The 17,751-nt window shown below is 37.6% G+C and overlaps 5 protein-coding genes across 11 annotated transcripts; 3 read left to right on the forward strand and 2 right to left on the reverse strand.

Annotated features, from left to right (window-relative positions):
• Positions 1 to 193: 193 nt before the first annotated feature.
• On the forward strand, positions 194 to 5,433 carry LOC103487834 (protein NPGR1). 4 transcript variants are annotated; one of them, XM_008446323.3, is made up of 7 exons: positions 197 to 1,050; positions 1,156 to 1,245; positions 2,325 to 2,587; positions 2,704 to 2,968; positions 3,146 to 4,383; positions 4,514 to 4,661; positions 4,798 to 5,433. In XM_008446323.3, the coding sequence occupies exons 3-7, from the start codon at positions 2,396 to 2,398 to the stop codon at positions 5,106 to 5,108; spliced, it is 2,154 nt and encodes a 717-aa protein (XP_008444545.1). In that variant the 5' UTR covers positions 197 to 1,050; positions 1,156 to 1,245; positions 2,325 to 2,395; the 3' UTR covers positions 5,109 to 5,433. The 4 variants fall into 4 exon arrangements, with proteins under 4 accessions (XP_050938384.1, XP_008444545.1, XP_050938383.1 ...); XM_051082426.1 differs by having other exon boundaries at positions 197 to 719; positions 861 to 1,050; positions 1,156 to 2,587; XM_051082425.1 differs by having other exon boundaries at positions 1,156 to 2,587.
• Positions 5,434 to 5,980: 547 nt separating this feature from the next.
• LOC103487833 (uncharacterized) lies at positions 5,981 to 7,859 on the reverse strand. 2 transcript variants are annotated; one of them, XR_007819530.1, is made up of 4 exons: positions 7,716 to 7,859; positions 6,903 to 7,008; positions 6,520 to 6,648; positions 5,981 to 6,370 (listed from the first exon to the last, which is right to left on the reverse strand). XR_007819530.1 is itself a non-coding variant. In XM_008446320.3 (4 exons), the coding sequence occupies exons 1-3, from the start codon at positions 7,826 to 7,828 to the stop codon at positions 6,634 to 6,636; spliced, it is 234 nt and encodes a 77-aa protein (XP_008444542.1). In that variant the 5' UTR covers positions 7,829 to 7,859; the 3' UTR covers positions 5,981 to 6,370; positions 6,607 to 6,633. The 2 variants fall into 2 exon arrangements, 1 of the variants encoding a protein (XP_008444542.1); XM_008446320.3 differs by having other exon boundaries at positions 6,607 to 6,648.
• A 48-nt stretch (positions 7,860 to 7,907) lies between these two features.
• On the forward strand, positions 7,908 to 11,833 carry LOC103487831 (uncharacterized). Of its 3 annotated transcripts, none has more exons than XR_537342.3 (7): positions 8,257 to 8,930; positions 9,015 to 9,156; positions 9,700 to 9,859; positions 10,448 to 10,642; positions 10,778 to 11,083; positions 11,193 to 11,437; positions 11,527 to 11,833. XR_537342.3 is itself a non-coding variant. In XM_008446319.3 (5 exons), the coding sequence occupies exons 1-5, from the start codon at positions 8,408 to 8,410 to the stop codon at positions 10,781 to 10,783; spliced, it is 1,026 nt and encodes a 341-aa protein (XP_008444541.1). In that variant the 5' UTR covers positions 7,908 to 8,407; the 3' UTR covers positions 10,784 to 11,120. The 3 variants fall into 3 exon arrangements, 1 of the variants encoding a protein (XP_008444541.1); XR_007819529.1 differs by having other exon boundaries at positions 11,310 to 11,437; XM_008446319.3 differs by lacking the exons at positions 11,193 to 11,437; positions 11,527 to 11,833 and having other exon boundaries at positions 7,908 to 8,930; positions 10,778 to 11,120.
• Positions 11,834 to 11,978: 145 nt separating this feature from the next.
• On the forward strand, positions 11,979 to 14,932 carry LOC103487830 (LIM domain-containing protein WLIM1). The gene is made up of 5 exons (XM_008446318.3): positions 11,979 to 13,800; positions 13,893 to 13,989; positions 14,119 to 14,162; positions 14,250 to 14,339; positions 14,439 to 14,932. Exons 1-5 carry the CDS (start codon positions 13,666 to 13,668, stop codon positions 14,667 to 14,669), a joined length of 597 nt encoding a protein of 198 aa, XP_008444540.1. The 5' UTR covers positions 11,979 to 13,665; the 3' UTR covers positions 14,670 to 14,932.
• Positions 14,933 to 15,192: 260 nt separating this feature from the next.
• On the reverse strand, positions 15,193 to 17,558 carry LOC103487829 (F-box protein At3g12350). Its single transcript, XM_008446317.3, has 2 exons — positions 16,333 to 17,558; positions 15,193 to 15,787 (listed from the first exon to the last, which is right to left on the reverse strand). The coding sequence occupies exons 1-2, from the start codon at positions 17,269 to 17,271 to the stop codon at positions 15,329 to 15,331; spliced, it is 1,398 nt and encodes a 465-aa protein (XP_008444539.1). The 5' UTR covers positions 17,272 to 17,558; the 3' UTR covers positions 15,193 to 15,328.
• Positions 17,559 to 17,751: the final 193 nt, after the last annotated feature.

The following is a 17,751-nucleotide window of genomic DNA, read 5'->3' on the forward strand; positions in this document are numbered from 1 at the left end:
GACATTCCTTGACAATTGGCTTTATCCATGTTTATATATAAAGATAATGTTATTGCCCTCGTTGTTTATGGGTATGGTTGGCTATGTCGTGTGTTCTATTTGCCTTTGATTTTTTCTTTTTTGAGAAAAACATCCCATTCATTTTCTTTGAAATGTATAAAAACATGAAGAATCATAAAGGAAAGCATAATAATAATAAAAGTTGGATGACTTAAAACTTATGAAGTGAAATGTAAACCATCTATTTTTGTCACAATTGTTTCTTAAAATAGCATCAAAGTGAAGAGTGTGAAGTTTTGAAAGCGATGCTCCATCACGTGAACTGTCAGTGGCCACTTTGCCTTGCCATTGCAATTTGCAACCACCTTACTACGGCCCTATGATGGACAGCGCAGATTGCTAGGGTTCTTGGGCCACCTCCAAATCATTATAATGGTAGATTTTCAGTACAAACATAAATTCTCCCTCAATAATGTTTTCGCAATAATGGTTTAATTTTTCCAAAACCTTCGACCGTCATTGTAAATTGTTATTCGAACAAATTTTGGCGAAGATGCTGCCCCGATCATCGACAGCCAATGTTCAAAACTGATGGGTTTGTGGGGCTGTCTGTTTCCTCCAAAGCTGTAAAGATTCTGAGTTACAGAGTGCTGGACGGAAGCTCGTTTTGAAGAATGGACGCATACCGACAACTTCAAATCTCAGACCCACTTCTCTTGGTTTTTCTCTATTTCTCTCCCTCTCTCTCTCTCTTTCGGTTCTTTCAGTCCAAACCATTTTGTGGGCATTAATAAACGAACTTCGTTTGTTTCCGAAATGTTGATGAAACTGAATGTGTGTCGCCATTCGCCACTGGGAAGCTCTGTTTGAAGTGGAGGAGAAAAGAGTGTGAAATTTGAATCGCCATTTTCGGCAGTGATCAGTTTGTATCACTGTTCATGCATCGATTACTGTATTTGACGTCTGGAAACAAAAAGTAGTAGGAAAAAGGAAAGAAGGTCAGAGATCAGTCAAAAAGTGATTAGCAACCATAATCTAAGCATACGGCAGGTGTTTGTTTAAATGCCACAGTGACTTTTTTTTTCTTTTACTTGGTTCTCGTTCTTAACGTTGTACAGAGATTACTCATAGCGCCCATTCCATTTAATCTGACAGGTGGAAATATCACGTGCTGGTCATTCCATCACCCTCTGGCTGGTGTTGGCCGCTCTACTGTTCGGAAGGCACTTGGAATTATATTAATAGGTGAGAGACCGTTTAGTTCTTTTTAAAGTATTTTGTGAAAGCCTGATCTATAATTTATGATAAATATCATAAATGGGTTTTAGATGTTTTACAATTCCCAAATCAAAACAAAAATTTAAATATCATAAATCGGTTTAGATGTTCTTTTTAAAGTTCTCTTTTTTTATTTGTTTTGTCGGATAGCATAAATCGAGGTCTTTGCTGCTGAATGTATGTAGAGAATAAATTTACAGTTTCTGCCATCTGGGTTACTTTAATAAATTATAAAGCCGCGAACTTTTTAATTAAAAGAATAAAGAAAACCGAACCCATCAAACCTCAAAACCGATGGAGAGAGAGTAAACTGAGGGAATCCATAGGCATCTGCGAACTCTGCCCCCTACAGGTAGAGGTACAAAGTCCATTCCAACATAGACAAAGGACCTTTCTGCACTAATAATGTCATCATACACAAAAAAAGAGAAAGGAATAGGAAAAGCCCACGTCAAGGTAGCAGATGACTCAGATCTCAGACTCGAAAATCATCTCAAATGCTTTGCACTGGATAAGCTTGAATGAAGAAGGATCAATTTCTTCAGGCTCCAAATCGAAAGAAAGAGACTGGGAAAAGGGTGAGAGTTTTCAAGTTGGTGGGTTTTCATTTCAAAATCACGTTTAGATCCTGAGTTTTTGTACTCTTTAGAAGGAAAAGTCCAAAAATATGCACTGGTCTTCTTGCTCGTGTTGCCCATTTCATCTTCTTATTTTCTGCATTTATTGTCTTGTTCTTCTTTGTCATTAATCTAACATTACTGTTTGCCCCTAATTTTGTATTACTGAGCTTCTATTCCGCCATTGTCTTCCCACTATTTCATTGCAAAGTTGTACACGCCATTCCCTATACGGTAAAAGTAAAACGAAGGTCCCTTTTTCCAGTTTACTTAACTCGAACATCAAATCCCAGTGTTCGAATACCACATTACAGTATCCTTTTCGCCCAACATTTGTATTTCCAAGTCTATTACTCCTTAGAATCACTTGACTTCGTTCATGAATGAACGCGAACCATCCATAGATGTTATTCTGTGAATTTATTCCAGCACAAACTGACGGAGGAGAAGAATAATTACCTGAGAAAGACCATCAAAGTTTTCAATCCATTTTGGAAAAGATGCTGTGCGCTTGTTCAGGAGAGCAATTCAAGTTCGAAGAGCCACCCCAGTCCCCAGAATCACTTGCGACAAGAGATTTCTCGGCCAGTTGCCTTTCCTCGAGAACTGGAGACTGGGATTTAAAATTTGAAGATTCTCAAGTAGATGAAGTTGAATCCACTTTAAGAGAAGCCCTCTCATTAAACTATGAGGTACTTTCATTTATCTTTTCAAATCTCCTTGACCAAATAAGCTCATTTTTTTCATGATTTTCTGGATTCGTCTCATCATCTTATAAGATAACGATTCTATCCACTTTCTTAATTAGGAAGCCCGAGCTTTACTGGGGAGGCTTGAATATCAAAGAGGAAATTTTGATGCTGCTCTACAGGTATTTCAAGGTATAGACATTAAATCTTTGACGCCAAGAATGGTCAAGGCAATTACTGAAAAGACAAGGGAGGAAAAGCCTCGTCCTAAAGGTGACAGTACCGCCCTCCCTAGTGGTGTAATGTCCATGCATTCTGTTAGCCTACTACTTGAAGCAATATTACTCAAGGCAAAATCACTGGAGGAACTTGGCAGATATATAGGTAAATTTCTTTTGTACATTTTTCTTATTATATAGTTTTATAGGATATATTGAAGACAACATTCTATAACAGCATTATGTTATGATTGGTTAGCCAGAGGAAAAACGTAACAGATACTAAAGTGTCTTATTTATCAGTTTGACTATGGTGTTGATCATAATCTTTCTTGTTCATCAGAGTCTGCAAAAGAGTGCAGGATAATTCTTGATACGGTGGAATCAGCTCTGCCTAATGGAATGCCTGAGTGCATTGGTGAAGACTGCAAATTGCAGGAAATGTTTCACAGAGCTTTGGAATTACTGCCTACTCTATGGATTAAGGGAGGGTATCTTGATGAGGCCATAAATGCCTATCGCCGAGTCCTTGTTAAACCATGGAATCTAGATCCGAACAAGTTGGCTGCCATACAGAAGGAATTGGCTGGGACATTACTCTATGGAGGTGTTGAAGCAAGTCTTCCCCTTAAGTTTCATGTATTTGGACCAAGAACACCTAAAAACAATGTAGAAGAAGCAATCCTTCTGCTACTAATTCTCATGAGGAAAGTGGCAATGCAGGAAATAAACTGGGACCCAGAGATTATGAATCATCTGACTTATGCACTTTCTATCACAAGACAATTTGAATTACTTGCCGAGCATGTGGAGCGGATCCTTCCTGGAATATATAGTCGAGCTGAGAGGTGGTACTTTCTTGCCCTATGTTACAATGCAGCAGGACAAAATGAAGCAGCTCTGAACCTTCTAACAAAAGTTTGCGGTTCCTCTGAAGTAAATCACAAGCCCCATTTTCATTCTTTTTTGTTCCTTGCAAAATTGTGTTCAGAGGATACAAAATATGCACGCGATGGAATTAAATTTGCTCGTATAATGATGAATATGGCCAGTGAACAAAGTAAACATTTCAACCCCGAAGCCCACAAATTTTTAGGTATTTGCTATGGGAATGTAGCTAGAGCGTCAGTGTCAGACTCTGAAAGAACTCTTTTCCAAAAAGAATCGTTGAACTCTCTACGAGTTTCTTCTCTCAGTAGAAGGCATGATCCAGAAGTAATGTTTAACATTAGCTTGGAAAATGCTGTGCAGAGAAATCTTGATGTTGCCTTCTACAGTGCAATGGCGTACTCAAACATGGTGGCTGATGGTTCTGGAAGAGGTTGGAAGTTGTTGACCCTCATACTTTCAGCTGAGAAACGACTCACGGACGCCGAAACCATAGTTGATTTTGCTTTGGACGAAGTTGATAGGATGGACCAATTGGATTTTCTTCGATTGAAAGCTGTTCTCAAAATTGCTCAGGAACAGCCAAAGCAAGCAATAGAAACCTACAGAATCTTGCTCGCACTAATTCAAGCACGAGACGAACATCAGCTTCAGACTAAGAACTTTGACCAATCCAAGGACTTGGAACTGGAGGTTTTTCCCCCTCTAACTTGTTTCTATATCATGCTTGTTTTTACTCCATTGATACAGATAGCCTCATGACCCTTTGACCCTTTTCCACATCAGGAACAAATCAACAGCTTTCAAAATCTTTCTTTTGTAGGCAGTGGCAGAACGTAACTTGGAACGGGCAGCCTGGCAGGATTTGGCTGCCATATATTCAAAACTTGCTTCATGGGCGGATGCAGAAATCTGTCTGAACAAAGCCAAGTCATTAGATTTTCATTGCCCCAGAGGTTGGCATACAACAGGTGGAACTATTTTTTAATCATCTTTATTGTGTCTTTTATTATGAAATAGTTGGCAAGGTTGCCAAGGCAAATATTCATGTTCATATATTACATAGTAGGTAGTCACTTAAGTTGAACTCAACCGAACCCATTGCAGGCAAGTATTTTGAAGCTCGATCATTACACAAGGAAGCCCTTGTTTCATTCTCTGTCGCTCTATCGATTGATCCTGATTACATTCCAAGTATCATCTCAACAGCAGAAGTATTGATGAAATGTGGTAACCAATCACTTCCAATTGCGCGCAGCTTGTTGATGAATGCTGTAAGATTGGATCCTACAAGCCATGAAGCATGGTTCAACCTTGGAATGCTTTCCAAAATGGAAGGTCTTTTTCTACAATCTGCAGATTTTTTTCAAGCTGCACATGAACTCCAACTATCGGCTCCACCTCAGAGTTTCGTATAGAAGAATATTTGTTGTTCACTTTTGGAGCTTAGTAAGTTGAGCAGATGTGGAAATTCAATTATTTCATTAGCGGTGCCGCCACCATAATTCCATCAATCTTCTTTCCATCTACTTTCTTTTCCATGACCTCTCACCATCTGTTCAAAGCTGAAGGATTGTTGGACCAACACTGAGCAAGATTTCAGAGTAGACACATGGTTTCAAATTCTGCAAGTTCCAATCAATTAATTTTGTGTAGCGAATCAAGGATTTAGTTGTGTATCAAGTAAATAGCATACTTTTTGCAGTGTTTTTCTTCTCATCATCAACAATTCAACTTCATCTATGTTCCCCGCTTCAAAATAAGGTTAAGACTTTATTCATGGCCAGAAAAGAGGATGAAAAGAAATATGAAAATGTGTATTATCTTAGAGGCGTATGTAAGTCTTCCAATTAGTAACATGAAAATGTATAAAATAAAAGAATAACTGCAATCCCATGCGCCAAACTTCTAAAACTCTTGAGGTGAAGAATTTTTTTTAATTCTCTTTTTCACATTAATGGTAACATTCTTTCAAGTGATAAAAACAAAATAAGTACGAGTACCGGGGTATTGCACCGAATTTTAAGATCTGTTATGCTCCATCCAGTAAAACTAAGAACATGATTATAGTACTCAAAGTTTGTATGAAAATTGCCTAAGGCTCGAAGCCATGTTTGTGAAGCATCAATGAACCAACTCTTCCAATTAACATATCTTTGACATATCCAAAGAAACTCGGCCAAATTTATTGACAGTGAAGACAAAATATCCAAAACAACAGTGAAAGCATTTCAACTTGACGTATTCTCTCCTACAATGTAGAGTATTCTTGCAGCAACACGCTAAATAATTGCTTTAAAAAGAAAAAATCGACATTTTATTTGTATGTCAAAGTTAAGCACAGTGGCATGTCTTAGCAAATATCATTGGGCAGTTTTGTCAACAGAGCCAAACATGAAGTTGGTGCAGGGAAAGTGTCTGTACAGTAATTGAATATGGATGAACTGTAAGTTGAGACTGAGACATAACAAGTTAAGGGAAAAATTTACACGGAAAAGCATTGTCGAAAAATAAAAGTTCGCACACTTTTGTTTCCTTGATTAATGTATAACAAATACAAGACTGCAGCTCCATTCAATGACTTCTGCCTTGGGAGACTTGGGAATATAGACAAGTAGCCTGGCATGAGCGGAGCCAAGGAATGCGGATAAATATACAATCTTTTCCTTTCATTAACATACTGCACAATTGAAATTTGCTTCTTAGTAGCGAATAGAACAAGATTTATCATATTGCAATGCAAGGGAAAATAGGAACCACAATACATGATGAGATTATTATAATGCTACCTAGAAATCAGGAATGTGAGATAAAATGAAAATATCTTACTATTACAAAACTTCAATAATCTCACAGTGATAAACATAATGTGCAGAAGAGCTGACTAAACTTTAGCAGATCAGAAGTTTCACTTACAGTGAAAGCTGACGATAGAGCACGACCTCACCCCATACTCCACTGCATCCACAAAAACAAGAAGGAAGTTTTAAAATCACTTGCTATAATAACAACTGCTAGCAAACAACGCCTACCACTGAAACGCTCTAATAAATTGTGTCTAAAAGTGAAAGATCTTCTACGAGTGAACGTGTAATGGGATTGGTTAAGCTATAATACATCACCCTCACCCAAACAATAAAGAAAAAAATTATAACTGACCATACAATTTACAACAATTAACAAACAAGAAAAATAACTGGTAATTTACTGACCTTAAGAACTGGTTCGCCCTTGTTAGTGTTAGCAGATTGCTTTGCATTTGCTGCCAACTGAGCACGTGCAGCCCTTCCTGCAGCAGATTTTTCAAACTCTTCTTGCCTGCAAATGTTTATATCACTTTCAGTATAAAACACATGGATCTCTTATCTAAAAAAAAAGTATAAAACACATGGATCATTCCCATCAAAGTTCCTAACTTGAAATTCACATTTCAATCTAATACTGATGGCCAATACATTATCAAGTCACATCCTTGGTATGAATAAGCAATCAACTTAAACCAAATGGCATTTATAAGGTAAAAATTAGTGGGAGCAATCCAATCAGCTCAAATTATAGCACTCCTAGTTTCTCTTTTCTTGCTAACTTCTCGTTTTTTCTTTATAGCACTTTGAATTTTGTTGGAAAAAGAAGGCTTATAAAACTGAACTGATTTAGAATAAGGATCGGTTTCATAACAATGATTCTAACAGTAGCTAAATTTTACATACTACCAAGTAAAATTAAACTTTCAGAAGAACAGTTTTATAAGGAATTTGTAGACAAACTACAAAACCCTAATCAAACAAGCTGTTGTACGATTATTTTTCAGACATAATTCATTCCCCTGCAGAACTGTTACATGCCAAACAATTCACGTTCACAGACAAAAATGGAATTGTGGGGACCCACTGAAAAGGAAAAACGATCAACGGAATCCCTAATAGAAATGAAAAGGTGTTGTGATAAAAAAAAAAAAAAAAGAAGCATGATGAACAGACATTGAGGAACGAAAGTTAAAGGAAAAGGAAAAGGAAAAAAAAAACCTTCTCTGAGCGGCTTCAGCAGCTTTGGCGCGAGCTTCGACGGAAGCCAATCGTTCTTCCTCTTTTCTCTGTTGCTTTTGACCTTCGTCTAAACAACTTACGCATTGCCCCATCGCTTTGCTTGGAGTTGCAGGTTTTTCCCCCCCGAAGATCTTGAATTGGTATTTTCACTATGAATTTTGACTTTTCTTGTAATTCGAAAATTATATTGGACGGTTAGGATTGAGTGTACAACACCCAACCTTATCTGACACCGTTGTCAAATAATCCGCTTTTTCCTTTCCAGCTTACACTTCTATTTTATTGTCTTTATCTAATTTTGGTTAATCCAAGGTGGTTTAATTTTGGATTTTTCTTCTTTTCTAATTAAGAATGTGTAAATGTATAAGTTTTAAATTCTCAGAAACAAAAATAAAATATTTTGAGAATTAACAAATAGAATTAGATATGTTTTTCAAAACTTGAGATTAAAGAAAATGTAATTTTACCTCAAATTTTCATACTCTACTTTGTAAAAAAATTAATAATTTTAAAAAAATCGATTCTTTCGCTAAAAAAAGGCGCTAACCACTAACGCCGTCGTGTAAGCTATCGTTGTTCTCGTCGTTGGTTCTTTTCGCGGAGGAGCTAAGCGAAACCCTAATTTAGTAAGAGGGACAGTCTAGTGAAGAGCGACAGGGACAGGTCCGAGAATGACAATCAAACCTTTGGAGTCGCTACCTCCTACAGAAACCTTTGAAATGGAGAGTGGTCTGAAGCTCGTACCGCGTCTCAAACTCAATTTCACAGTCTATCCTTTAACCCCTTCGGTGACTAAATCCCTTGATGAGTGGAAGTTGAAGCGAGCTCTCATTGAATTTCTCAAGTCTTCTTTTTCAGCTCCAGTCATAGTGCCTGAGGAGGATTTGGTGATCAAACGTATTAAACAGCTTAAGACACGGAAGTGCGGAGACCCACTTGCTCGCGGTACTCTCTTCGTGAGAGATCTTGCCTTTTTGAAGACTGCTAACAAGAGATATGAGGAAGAAGAAGAGGAAGTCACCGCGTTGGAGAAGAAGTTTTTGGATTGGAGGCAATTACTGGTTGAGAAATTGGATGGGATTGAGCTGAATCTTGAGGGTTTCAAATTCAAACTCACTGTTTTTATACCGGAATGTGATAATTTTGAGCAAATGAAGAGAAATTGGGAGGAGTTTTACGCTTTTGGGAATCAGGGTAAGCCAATTTCCTCGTCTTCTTAATTTTTAATGGTAATTAGGCAGTAAGCTCTGGTCTGTAATTGTCCTGAATTTGTCTTAGGATATTCGAGAAGTGGAAGCCAAGGACCTGATACCATTACCTTGAGAGGAGCACCATCAAGGTGGTTTGCCGAGCCTTGGGTTTCGTCTAAGCCATCTATGTTGGTCACACATACCATTTTTTCTACATTTGGAAGCATAAGGTTTTGTCTATAGTTAAGCCTCAACTAATTTCTTCTGCAATGCTTTTCTCCGTTTATTTTGCCTGTCTAGTTCATATGGCTAGTTCATTGTATAATTGTTTTACTGTAGGATCTAAGTGGGTTTTCTACCTTGATCTTCTGCACATTGGTGTGAAGTGAGGAATGTATTGCACCTTATAAAGTTGTTACGTAATATAATATTAAATTTACCTTCATTCATTAGCTTAAACCTTCATCTATTAGCTTAAACTTTTACGTAAATTGGTGACTTATCATAGCACAAGAGTAGTTGATCTTGTATTCAAACTCACCATGCAATGTTATTTCCTTAGTTAATATTGATTTTCACTTGTTGGAAATGTGGAGAGTGTAATATAATATTAAATTTACCTTCACCCATCAATTTAAAGTTTTGGGTGATTCTTTAAGGTGATTCTGTGATTTACCAAAAGTAATGACTTGCATTTTTGCTATGTATGGTTCTTATGTTTAGTTCTATTTTGACTCATCATCATCATGTTTTTTCCTAAAATACACTCTCAGGAACCTAAATATTGCTGTGGACGATGATTTTGGCAAGGATGGCAATGAGGATGGAGAAGACATAATTTCAGGTTTACACTGTAAAATAACTGTTCAGTTCGAGAAGCACAGGGACTTCTATAATGCTCTAAAGGTGCTGTCTGGTCGCTCATTGCAGAAGGTTGGTATTTACCTTTCTATAAAGGATCTATTTTGTAATCAAGTCATTTGGAGTTGCTTGGCTAATTTTATCTTCAGCACCAATAGCATCTTGCCTCCGATATTTTTGGCAGGTAGCCATAAAATTGAAATGTCGCTCTTATCCAATGTATAAGGACAAATCACAACTCACCCACGGTGTAATATAATAAGATGATGATAATTTGTATACTGATACATTTAAAAATGGCTTAGGTAGACTGTAAGCAAGTATGATGGTAAGATCAAGATGTAACAGTCATTTTTATTAGTCTGAACCCTGACTGACATGTATTAAACAAAATGCTCTCACATATCAGAAACCAGCCGATATCATTGACGATTGAAGTTACCAATGATTATGACATAAATTGAACCCTCTTTGTTACTACGTGCTTTCTACTTTTTGCCCTATTGTGATGTCCTTTTGGGTTCCCCTCCCCTCTGTAAGAACTTGATGACATTGATTTCTTCCACTCGCTTAGATTTACACAGAAAGAGAAAGTATTTGGGCGTTCTCATTATAGAGATATATGTATTTGTGAACACTAACTCAAATTGCCCACTGCAGCAAGGATCTCGTCTCTGGGCTGATTACGAGGTCACCTGGGAGAAGGATGGTTTTACCCAATACTCAAGAATTCAAACATCAGGTAATGGCAGCAGAATGAAGGAAATATCAGCAAGGCAATTTAAGAATGAGGCCTTAGGACGACAACGATATTCGGGCTCCATTCCTGATGATTCACGGCGCAAGAGGTTCAAGGTTAGCAATCACGCTCAGCTAATGAACCTATTTGCAAGAAATTATGTTAGATTGTGATAGTTGGATAATACTGTGGTTTGTTTTCTGTGGAATTATTATGGTCTGGTGAATTATGATTTTGAATCAATCTCGCAGGAATAGGAGAAGTTGACTCAGCAGGCTGCCTCAGTGAAAGGTTGAAGCTTGCTCCCGTCATTATTTGCAGCTTCTTTTACAAGCGCAAATAGTTTTCTGCAAATAGTGACGACCATCCTTCTGTTCCTCGCTCAAAATTCTACAATTTGATGCTCTCCTCATATTACAGGATGCTGTATTGCATCATCTATGTCCTAATATCTTTTCTCTCTCCCACAGGCCCACATATATAATCCCCTGGCCTCTGAAAATTTTGTATAAATGCCTAAGAAACCGGCTGGAGCTAACATATTTATCAGAGAGGAGGTATATACAACTTTCGGTCTGAGATCATATTTTTTCCTTTTACAGTCTGTTTTGCTTTTGCATGCAAAACCTTATCAATCATCTGCTCCTCTTTTGGTGCATCTAGCAGGTAATGTTTACACTTATTCCCGAGCAATTAAGATATTATACGTCAATTATATAATTAATAGATCGTTATGATAAAATGCGACTGAACAACAATGATGACCTAAGTGGGTTGCCTTAGGAGGCCAAAAAGTAAACCGTGGTTAGTTCGGATAATGTGATGGTGGCTACTCATTATACTTGATATCCTGAGTTCTTGACTTGCACTACTGTGGAGTCGATCAGTTGCCTTACTATGAATTGAAATGAGTAAGTGCCCAACTGACCTACCCTCCTCTTTTTTCTATGAGAGAGATTCTATTGAGTTCTTATGCTTACTTTCTTCAACCATCACATAGATGAGCCCATTCAGAATATGAGACAGACCAGTTGATCGAACAAGTACCACATCAAATCATGATTAATTCGAACAAAGATGGCTACTTAGGATAGTAAATATTCCTAGAATGAACACTTTCAGCATTGACATGTGCGGTCTGTTATCAGGTACATAAACAAAAACTTTAGAAAATGTAGGTGAGGTGAAGTAAAGTATTTCAGGAGACTAGGTGAGCTGTCTGTAACACTATTATTAGCTATGGAATTGAATTATTTTGGAGTATTATATTTGATAGGAGGATGATGGGTCGTAAATGGTTTGTGATATTCTTTTAATGTTGAATTGAGCCTTACAAATGAAGAAAGGTGTCGCTGTAATGATGGAGAAAATAAGCTTTTCGAAGTTGGGAGGCAGGCAGGCCACCTGCTGAATCTGAGCCATTAGGTAACTAAAAGTGTTTCCTTTTCAAACTTATGGTCCCTCTCGATTTCTTCTTTCCTTTACAGCAAATCCCATCTTCTTCATTCTTTCTTTCTGTTTTTTAAAGGAAAAACAGAGCTTCAACCTCTGCCCTTTTATCACTCCTCCATTATTATTCTTTCTTTTCTTTGACAAATTTTCTAAAATAATATAAGATGAAACGTCACATTAAGATTTGAATTGCACAAATTAGCTAATAATGTATACTTCTTAATGAGTTAAAACAAACACGTTTTGTCTAAATTTTGGTTGCCTCTCAATTTTCTTGGTTAGCTAGAAAACGTTCCTATCATATGAAAACTTTGAAATACCTTGTCAATCCAAGCATCATTACCAATTACCATCCCCAATTGTTAACGTTTCGGTTTCCGACTCAATAATGGTTGAACTTTAGAAAACTTTAAATTGTTTTTGTTATGACATACACAAACCAAAAGGCAAAGAATTAAATCAAAAGAATTTGGCACAAATCCAACGTAGCTCATTAATAATATGTTGACAACTTCTACAAATTATCTTGAGTAGAAACAAAGTATAGAAGGCAGTGAATAATTGCGTGTACGAGTTAATAGGGCTTGACACAAATACGTAAACCATAATAATTTTCACATAATTTAGGCTTGTCCGTCTACTCCTCATAATTCAATTTGAAATGGATTCAACAATTTTGTTTCTGCCTATTATTTGTACGGTATTCTTTTAACAAGAATCATAAAAATAACTTAAAACGCAAGCCTGTAGGGTCCCCCCACGTATAATTTCACTAGGTCAGTCTGGTTGGTTCTTTGCGCCTAGTTTTGGTGTAGCAGCTATATTTCGATTCATCCTATTTTTCCAAGGGTTTCATAATTGGACATTGAACCCATTTCATATGATGGGAGTTGCGGGTGTATTGGGCGCTGCTCTGCTATGCGCTATTCATGGTGCTACCGTAGAAAATACCTTATTTGAGGATGGGGATGGTGCAAATACATTCCGTGCTTTTAACCCAACTCAAGTTGAAGAAACTTATTCAATGGTCACTGCTAACCGCTTTTGGTCCCAAATCTTTGGGGTTGCTTTTTCCAATAAACGTTGGTTACATTTCTTTATGTTATTTGTACCAGTAACTGGTTTATGGATGAGTGCTCTTGGAGTAGTTGGTCTGGCCCTGAACCTACGTGCCTATGACTTCGTTTCTCAGGATCTTCCGCGCAATGCATAAATTATTCCCAAAAATAAGAATACAGGTTTTAGTTGGGAACATATAACGTTTCAAAAACCAATATACAATATTTTATCAACATTAAATTAAAAGTTTTAAAACCATTTCTAAAATAATAATCAATATTAAGTGAATGTATTTTACTTTTTAAATTATCATCAACGACTACTAATTAAAAAGTTATTGTCCACGTACCTCTCATGATTCAATTTGAGATTTCTTTCTCTTTAATTAATTTTTTAGTGATTTGATTTCAAGACAGCTACAGGTTGAGACATTTTATCAAAGAAACAAGTTGTTGGGTCTGCTCCCAAGATCCAACGAAATGATTGTTTGCTTCCCCACTGACATTAATCATCTATATATCCTCTGCTTCATCTCTCCATTCTTCTAAATTAAAGCTCACTTCTTCCATTGAAGCCTCCACAGACAAGAATAGATCTTCGTTCTTGTAGTGAACAACACTCCAAAACCATGGCTTTTGCAGGCACAACCCAGAAATGTATGGCTTGTGAAAAAACCGTGTATCTTGTCGACAAGCTGACCGCTGATAACCGCATCTACCACAAAGCCTGTTTCAGATGCCACCATTGCAAAGGCACTCTGAAGGTGAAACCAATGGTTCCACCCCCCTTATTTTTTTGTTTGTGACTGATGAGGGAAATGGAACTTTGAAACTGATGTCGTTGATCTGTTTTCAGCTCAGCAACTACAATTCCTTTGAGGGAGTGCTTTATTGTAGGCCACACTTTGATCAGATTTTTAAGAGGACTGGCAGTCTTGACAAAAGCTTTGAAGGTACAAATTATAAGTTCTGTTGGATGGATGGATCTGATTTCTCAGATTTTTCATTTTCGGTTTCTGTTGATAACTGAATCATTTTGGTTTTTTCTTTTTTCTTGTTTTCTATTTTGTGTGTGTTTTTAGGAACGCCAAAGATCGTAAAGCCAGAGAAACCGATTGATAGCGAGGTAATTCCCTGTTTGCTTGTACTTGAGCCTGTTACAGCTGATGTAATTCTTCTAATTCTACCATTGATCTTGAAAATACATCAACAGAAACCGACAGCAAACAAGGTTGCTAGCATGTTTGGAGGAACCAGAGATAAGTGTCTTGGCTGTGACAACACTGTTTATCCAACAGAAAAGGTAACAACAATATACAAAAGTTTTCTTTTCTGCTTCCTGCATTTCATTTTATTAACTGAACGAGAAAATCCAACCTCTGTAAATGGTCTACGTTTCAAGGTTACTGTGAACGGAATTCCATACCATAAAAGTTGTTTCAAATGCTGCCATGGAGGATGCACGATCAGCCCTTCGAACTATATTGCTCATGAGGGGCGACTTTACTGCAAGCACCACCATATCCAACTAATCAAAGAGAAAGGAAACTTGAGTCAACTTGAGGGAGACCATGAAAAGATAACAGCAAAGGAGAAAATCAATGGCGGAGAGGTGGTGGCTTCAGAAGCCTGATTTTTCAGAATCAAGCTTTATCAGAATCAAAGGCTGTACACTAAGAGAAGTACTGGCATCCATTGCGTTTCGTGTTAAAAGTGTGTTTTTGGCCTGTCTGTTTCCCAAATATTCAAATAACATGCTCAAACAGATGCCAAGATCTGTTTGATTTTCACCATCTTTCGTCTTAAAAGAAGTGTGGCATGTTTGTAGATTTGAATCATATTCCTATCAATTCCAATGGATACTTATTATTATAAGTACATTCGTCATTTCTGTAATCAGAATTTTCTTTTTATGGTTTATATTCTAAATTGGGTTCATACCATGATAACAAGGTAGAACTGTAAATACGAAAGCTTAAGAACTCAATAGGATTCTCTCAAATCTGACAAAGAATAGGAAGTATATGCTAAGCCTTCCCTTTTATTTCGTTTAGAAATCCTTATTCTGGAAGGTTGGCTCAAATTTGTATATCTTAAAAAGGCAGATAACATGTTTCTAACCACATTCCTTAAGGTTTACACAAGAGAGAGAGAGGGAGAGAACATTGTATCTGTGAGCTTTTGACATATGAATGATTCACAATCAGTCTGTACATTGCATAAAGATTATGCTTGGCCAAAGAATTCATCAAATGGCTACATTTTTAATTAAAAGAAGAATCAACAAATACATTATTCCACAGTATCCATGATAGAACCATTTCGAGCAAGGTGTTTCAGGTCTATAATAAAATTATCTCTAAGGAAACCAAACCCGAAAGTCCCATTACTGTACTGCCAAATTCTTCCCTCCACATTCCGAGGATTTGGAGTACTTCCAGCCAGGTCTGGTAGGACTAGATCATAACTCGAGTTGACGCAAAGAATGCGAGAAATATTTTTATTTTCAATTGAAGGCACTAGCTCATCAATGTCATTGGCCGCTAGAGGCTGAACATGTATTCGGCAGTCGTGCAAATTTTCTTCCTCCACAGAAAATGGAGCTTCCAAGAATGAAGTATTGGATGTCCAAAACACAGGAGCATAACTAGAGAGGCGTTCGGACGAGTCCCCAACTTTCCGACATGCAATGCCACCAATGTCATCATAGACAACAAGATAGAAATCCATGCTCAAATCCTCACTGATTCCCTGCAGGATCAAATAGGAATCCATGCTATATCATCCCACATAACTAAACCATCACTTTGTTACCACTCCCAAGAATGGAAATCAAAATGAACACAGATGCAATGAAGCTGCTCGACTTCTAACCTCGACAATAAATGATTGAGAATGATTCTTTAACAACTTATTTCAGCTTGCATAAAACAGGGGCATATTTCCCTATTCAGCTGAGCTACTAAGTTAACAAAAATGTAAATCTTCTGATACTAATACTCAGAAGATACAGATAACCAGAGCTTAACAAACATCACATTAGCTACAGAGTCATAGAAATCTCAATCGAACCTCAACATTTTCTGAAATCGAATGGTTTGTATGTTTTCCACCCATTAAATTCTCAAGTTTGTATAGCAATGTTTGTTTTTAATATTTTGTTGTATTGTGTATATCAAGCTAGTTCAAAGAAGTAGAAAGCTCTTGGAACCTCAAAATTTCCCCAGAAAAACAAAAAAATAGAACTGTTCCAAAAGAGTACATAAACACAAGGAGGTAAGGGAGGGAGACAACACCTTCCATAAGCCCTGTAATGGCCGTAATGGTGTGGGTGAGCAATTGACAATTTTAACGAAATGCTCTGGTTCCCACTTCCTCTTTCCAAGCCTTTCCCTCTCCCTCCTCCGTTGCCTCCTTGAGGCTCTATCCCCTCCCGGACTGGTTCTATTAGCAAAATGCTGATAAATTTCTGACATTAATCGGTCGGGTAAGCTTCCCGGCGAGCCACTTTCCACTCTGCTCACATCGGTTACGGCGGCTGCACCGTCTTCCGCCAGTAAATTGGCTGAACTTGAACTTCGGCGGAATCCTTTTTTGCTTCGTTCTGGGGAAGTTGGATAAGGAAATGCCAAATTTTCCTCAATGACAAAATGATTTTTCCCCATGAAGCTCAGATCGATAGGAATCAAATCGGAATCGGAGAGGTCGGATTCTCCTAAATTCGCAAACTTCCCGGCCAACTCAGAGCGGCCATCCAGGTCGATAAAACTCATAGCTTGACCTGCTGAAGAGAGTGTCATCCATAAAAATGGAGACTTAAATACATCGTAAGTACCGTTTTTCGAAGGAGAAACCCTAGACCCAGCAAGAAAATCGGGGCCCCATTCGAAGAACACCAACGGCGGCGATGTGACGCTGGTGGTCGACGAACCACTCCGGCGCCAAAAACCAATCAAATTCTCCCACTGGTGAAGAGTTTTATAGAGTAACCTGTAAGTGATTTTCCCTTTTCCCCAATTCTTGATCTGAGTCTTGGATCCCCATTTCCGATCGCACATGGTAAACCACAGTTTCCGATCATTCCTGCAGAGAGAAACGAATCTCTTCGATGTGCAAGAGAAAGTCGCTATATCGGAAGGAGAGAGGAAGGAGAGAATGCATAACTGAACATCTTCCGGGAAGTCAGTGAAGGAGAAGGAACCCATTTCGTCATAATCGGAGCTAAGATTCGCCATGTTTGCAGCTCTACAAATAGATTTTCTCTGAAAAAAAATCGGTCCTGGATTTTCCCAATGAAACTAACCAAATAAACTACTAGATGGGGTTTCCTGAGCGTGAGGGAAGAGCAAGTCTGGAAGAAAAAGAAATGGAGGCAAACTCGAAGATTCGTTATAGGAGTAAGGAATTATTCTATTGAATCGAAGATGCCTTGAGAGATTCTCAGAGGTAACCAATCTTGCCGACTCAAATTTGTTTACGAGTGTCCTACGAGTTGGTCCAATCTTTGAACAAAAATTATCCAATTAATTGCATTTTTCATTGTAAACACAATTGATTTGTCAAATGGTAAACAAAAATGTCAAATTCTTCCACAGTTACAAATGATTTGTTATGTCTTCATTTTTTTCACAATTTTTAAAGATGAAAGTATCCTTTTCTCCATGGAACCAAGTTTTTAAAATATAAGAAAATTATTCATATAGATGATACTTTAT

The sequence above is a fragment of the Cucumis melo genome, chromosome 3 (genome assembly GCF_025177605.1).
Source record: "Cucumis melo cultivar AY chromosome 3, USDA_Cmelo_AY_1.0, whole genome shotgun sequence".
Lineage (NCBI taxonomy): Eukaryota > Viridiplantae > Streptophyta > Magnoliopsida > Cucurbitales > Cucurbitaceae > Cucumis > Cucumis melo.

Excerpts from the sequence above, each read along its gene's own strand:
- LOC103487833 (XM_008446320.3), bottom strand. The coding sequence starts at position 7,828 with ATGGGGCAATGCGTAAGTTGTTTAGACGAAGGTCAAAAGCAACAGAGA. Across the intron at positions 7,009-7,715 it reads GCTGAAGCCGCTCAGAGAAG|GCAAGAAGAGTTTGAAAAAT; the intron begins GTTTTTTTTTTC and ends AAACATTTGCAG.
- LOC103487830 (XM_008446318.3), top strand. The coding sequence starts at position 13,666 with ATGGCTTTTGCAGGCACAACCCAGAAATGTATGGCTTGTGAAAAAACC. Across the intron at positions 13,990-14,118 it reads TCTTGACAAAAGCTTTGAAG|GAACGCCAAAGATCGTAAAG; the intron begins GTACAAATTATA and ends GTGTGTTTTTAG. Across the intron at positions 14,163-14,249 it reads AGAAACCGATTGATAGCGAG|AAACCGACAGCAAACAAGGT; the intron begins GTAATTCCCTGT and ends ATACATCAACAG.
- LOC103487829 (XM_008446317.3), bottom strand. The coding sequence starts at position 17,271 with ATGGCGAATCTTAGCTCCGATTATGACGAAATGGGTTCCTTCTCCTTC. Across the intron at positions 15,788-16,332 it reads CATTACAGGGCTTATGGAAG|GGAATCAGTGAGGATTTGAG; the intron begins GTGTTGTCTCCC and ends TTGATCCTGCAG.
- LOC103487831 (XM_008446319.3), top strand. The coding sequence starts at position 8,408 with ATGACAATCAAACCTTTGGAGTCGCTACCTCCTACAGAAACCTTTGAA. Across the intron at positions 8,931-9,014 it reads TTACGCTTTTGGGAATCAGG|GATATTCGAGAAGTGGAAGC; the intron begins GTAAGCCAATTT and ends AATTTGTCTTAG. Across the intron at positions 9,860-10,447 it reads CTGGTCGCTCATTGCAGAAG|CAAGGATCTCGTCTCTGGGC; the intron begins GTTGGTATTTAC and ends TGCCCACTGCAG.
- LOC103487834 (XM_051082425.1), top strand. The coding sequence starts at position 2,396 with ATGCTGTGCGCTTGTTCAGGAGAGCAATTCAAGTTCGAAGAGCCACCC. Across the intron at positions 2,969-3,145 it reads GGAACTTGGCAGATATATAG|AGTCTGCAAAAGAGTGCAGG; the intron begins GTAAATTTCTTT and ends CTTGTTCATCAG. Across the intron at positions 4,662-4,797 it reads CAGAGGTTGGCATACAACAG|GCAAGTATTTTGAAGCTCGA; the intron begins GTGGAACTATTT and ends AACCCATTGCAG.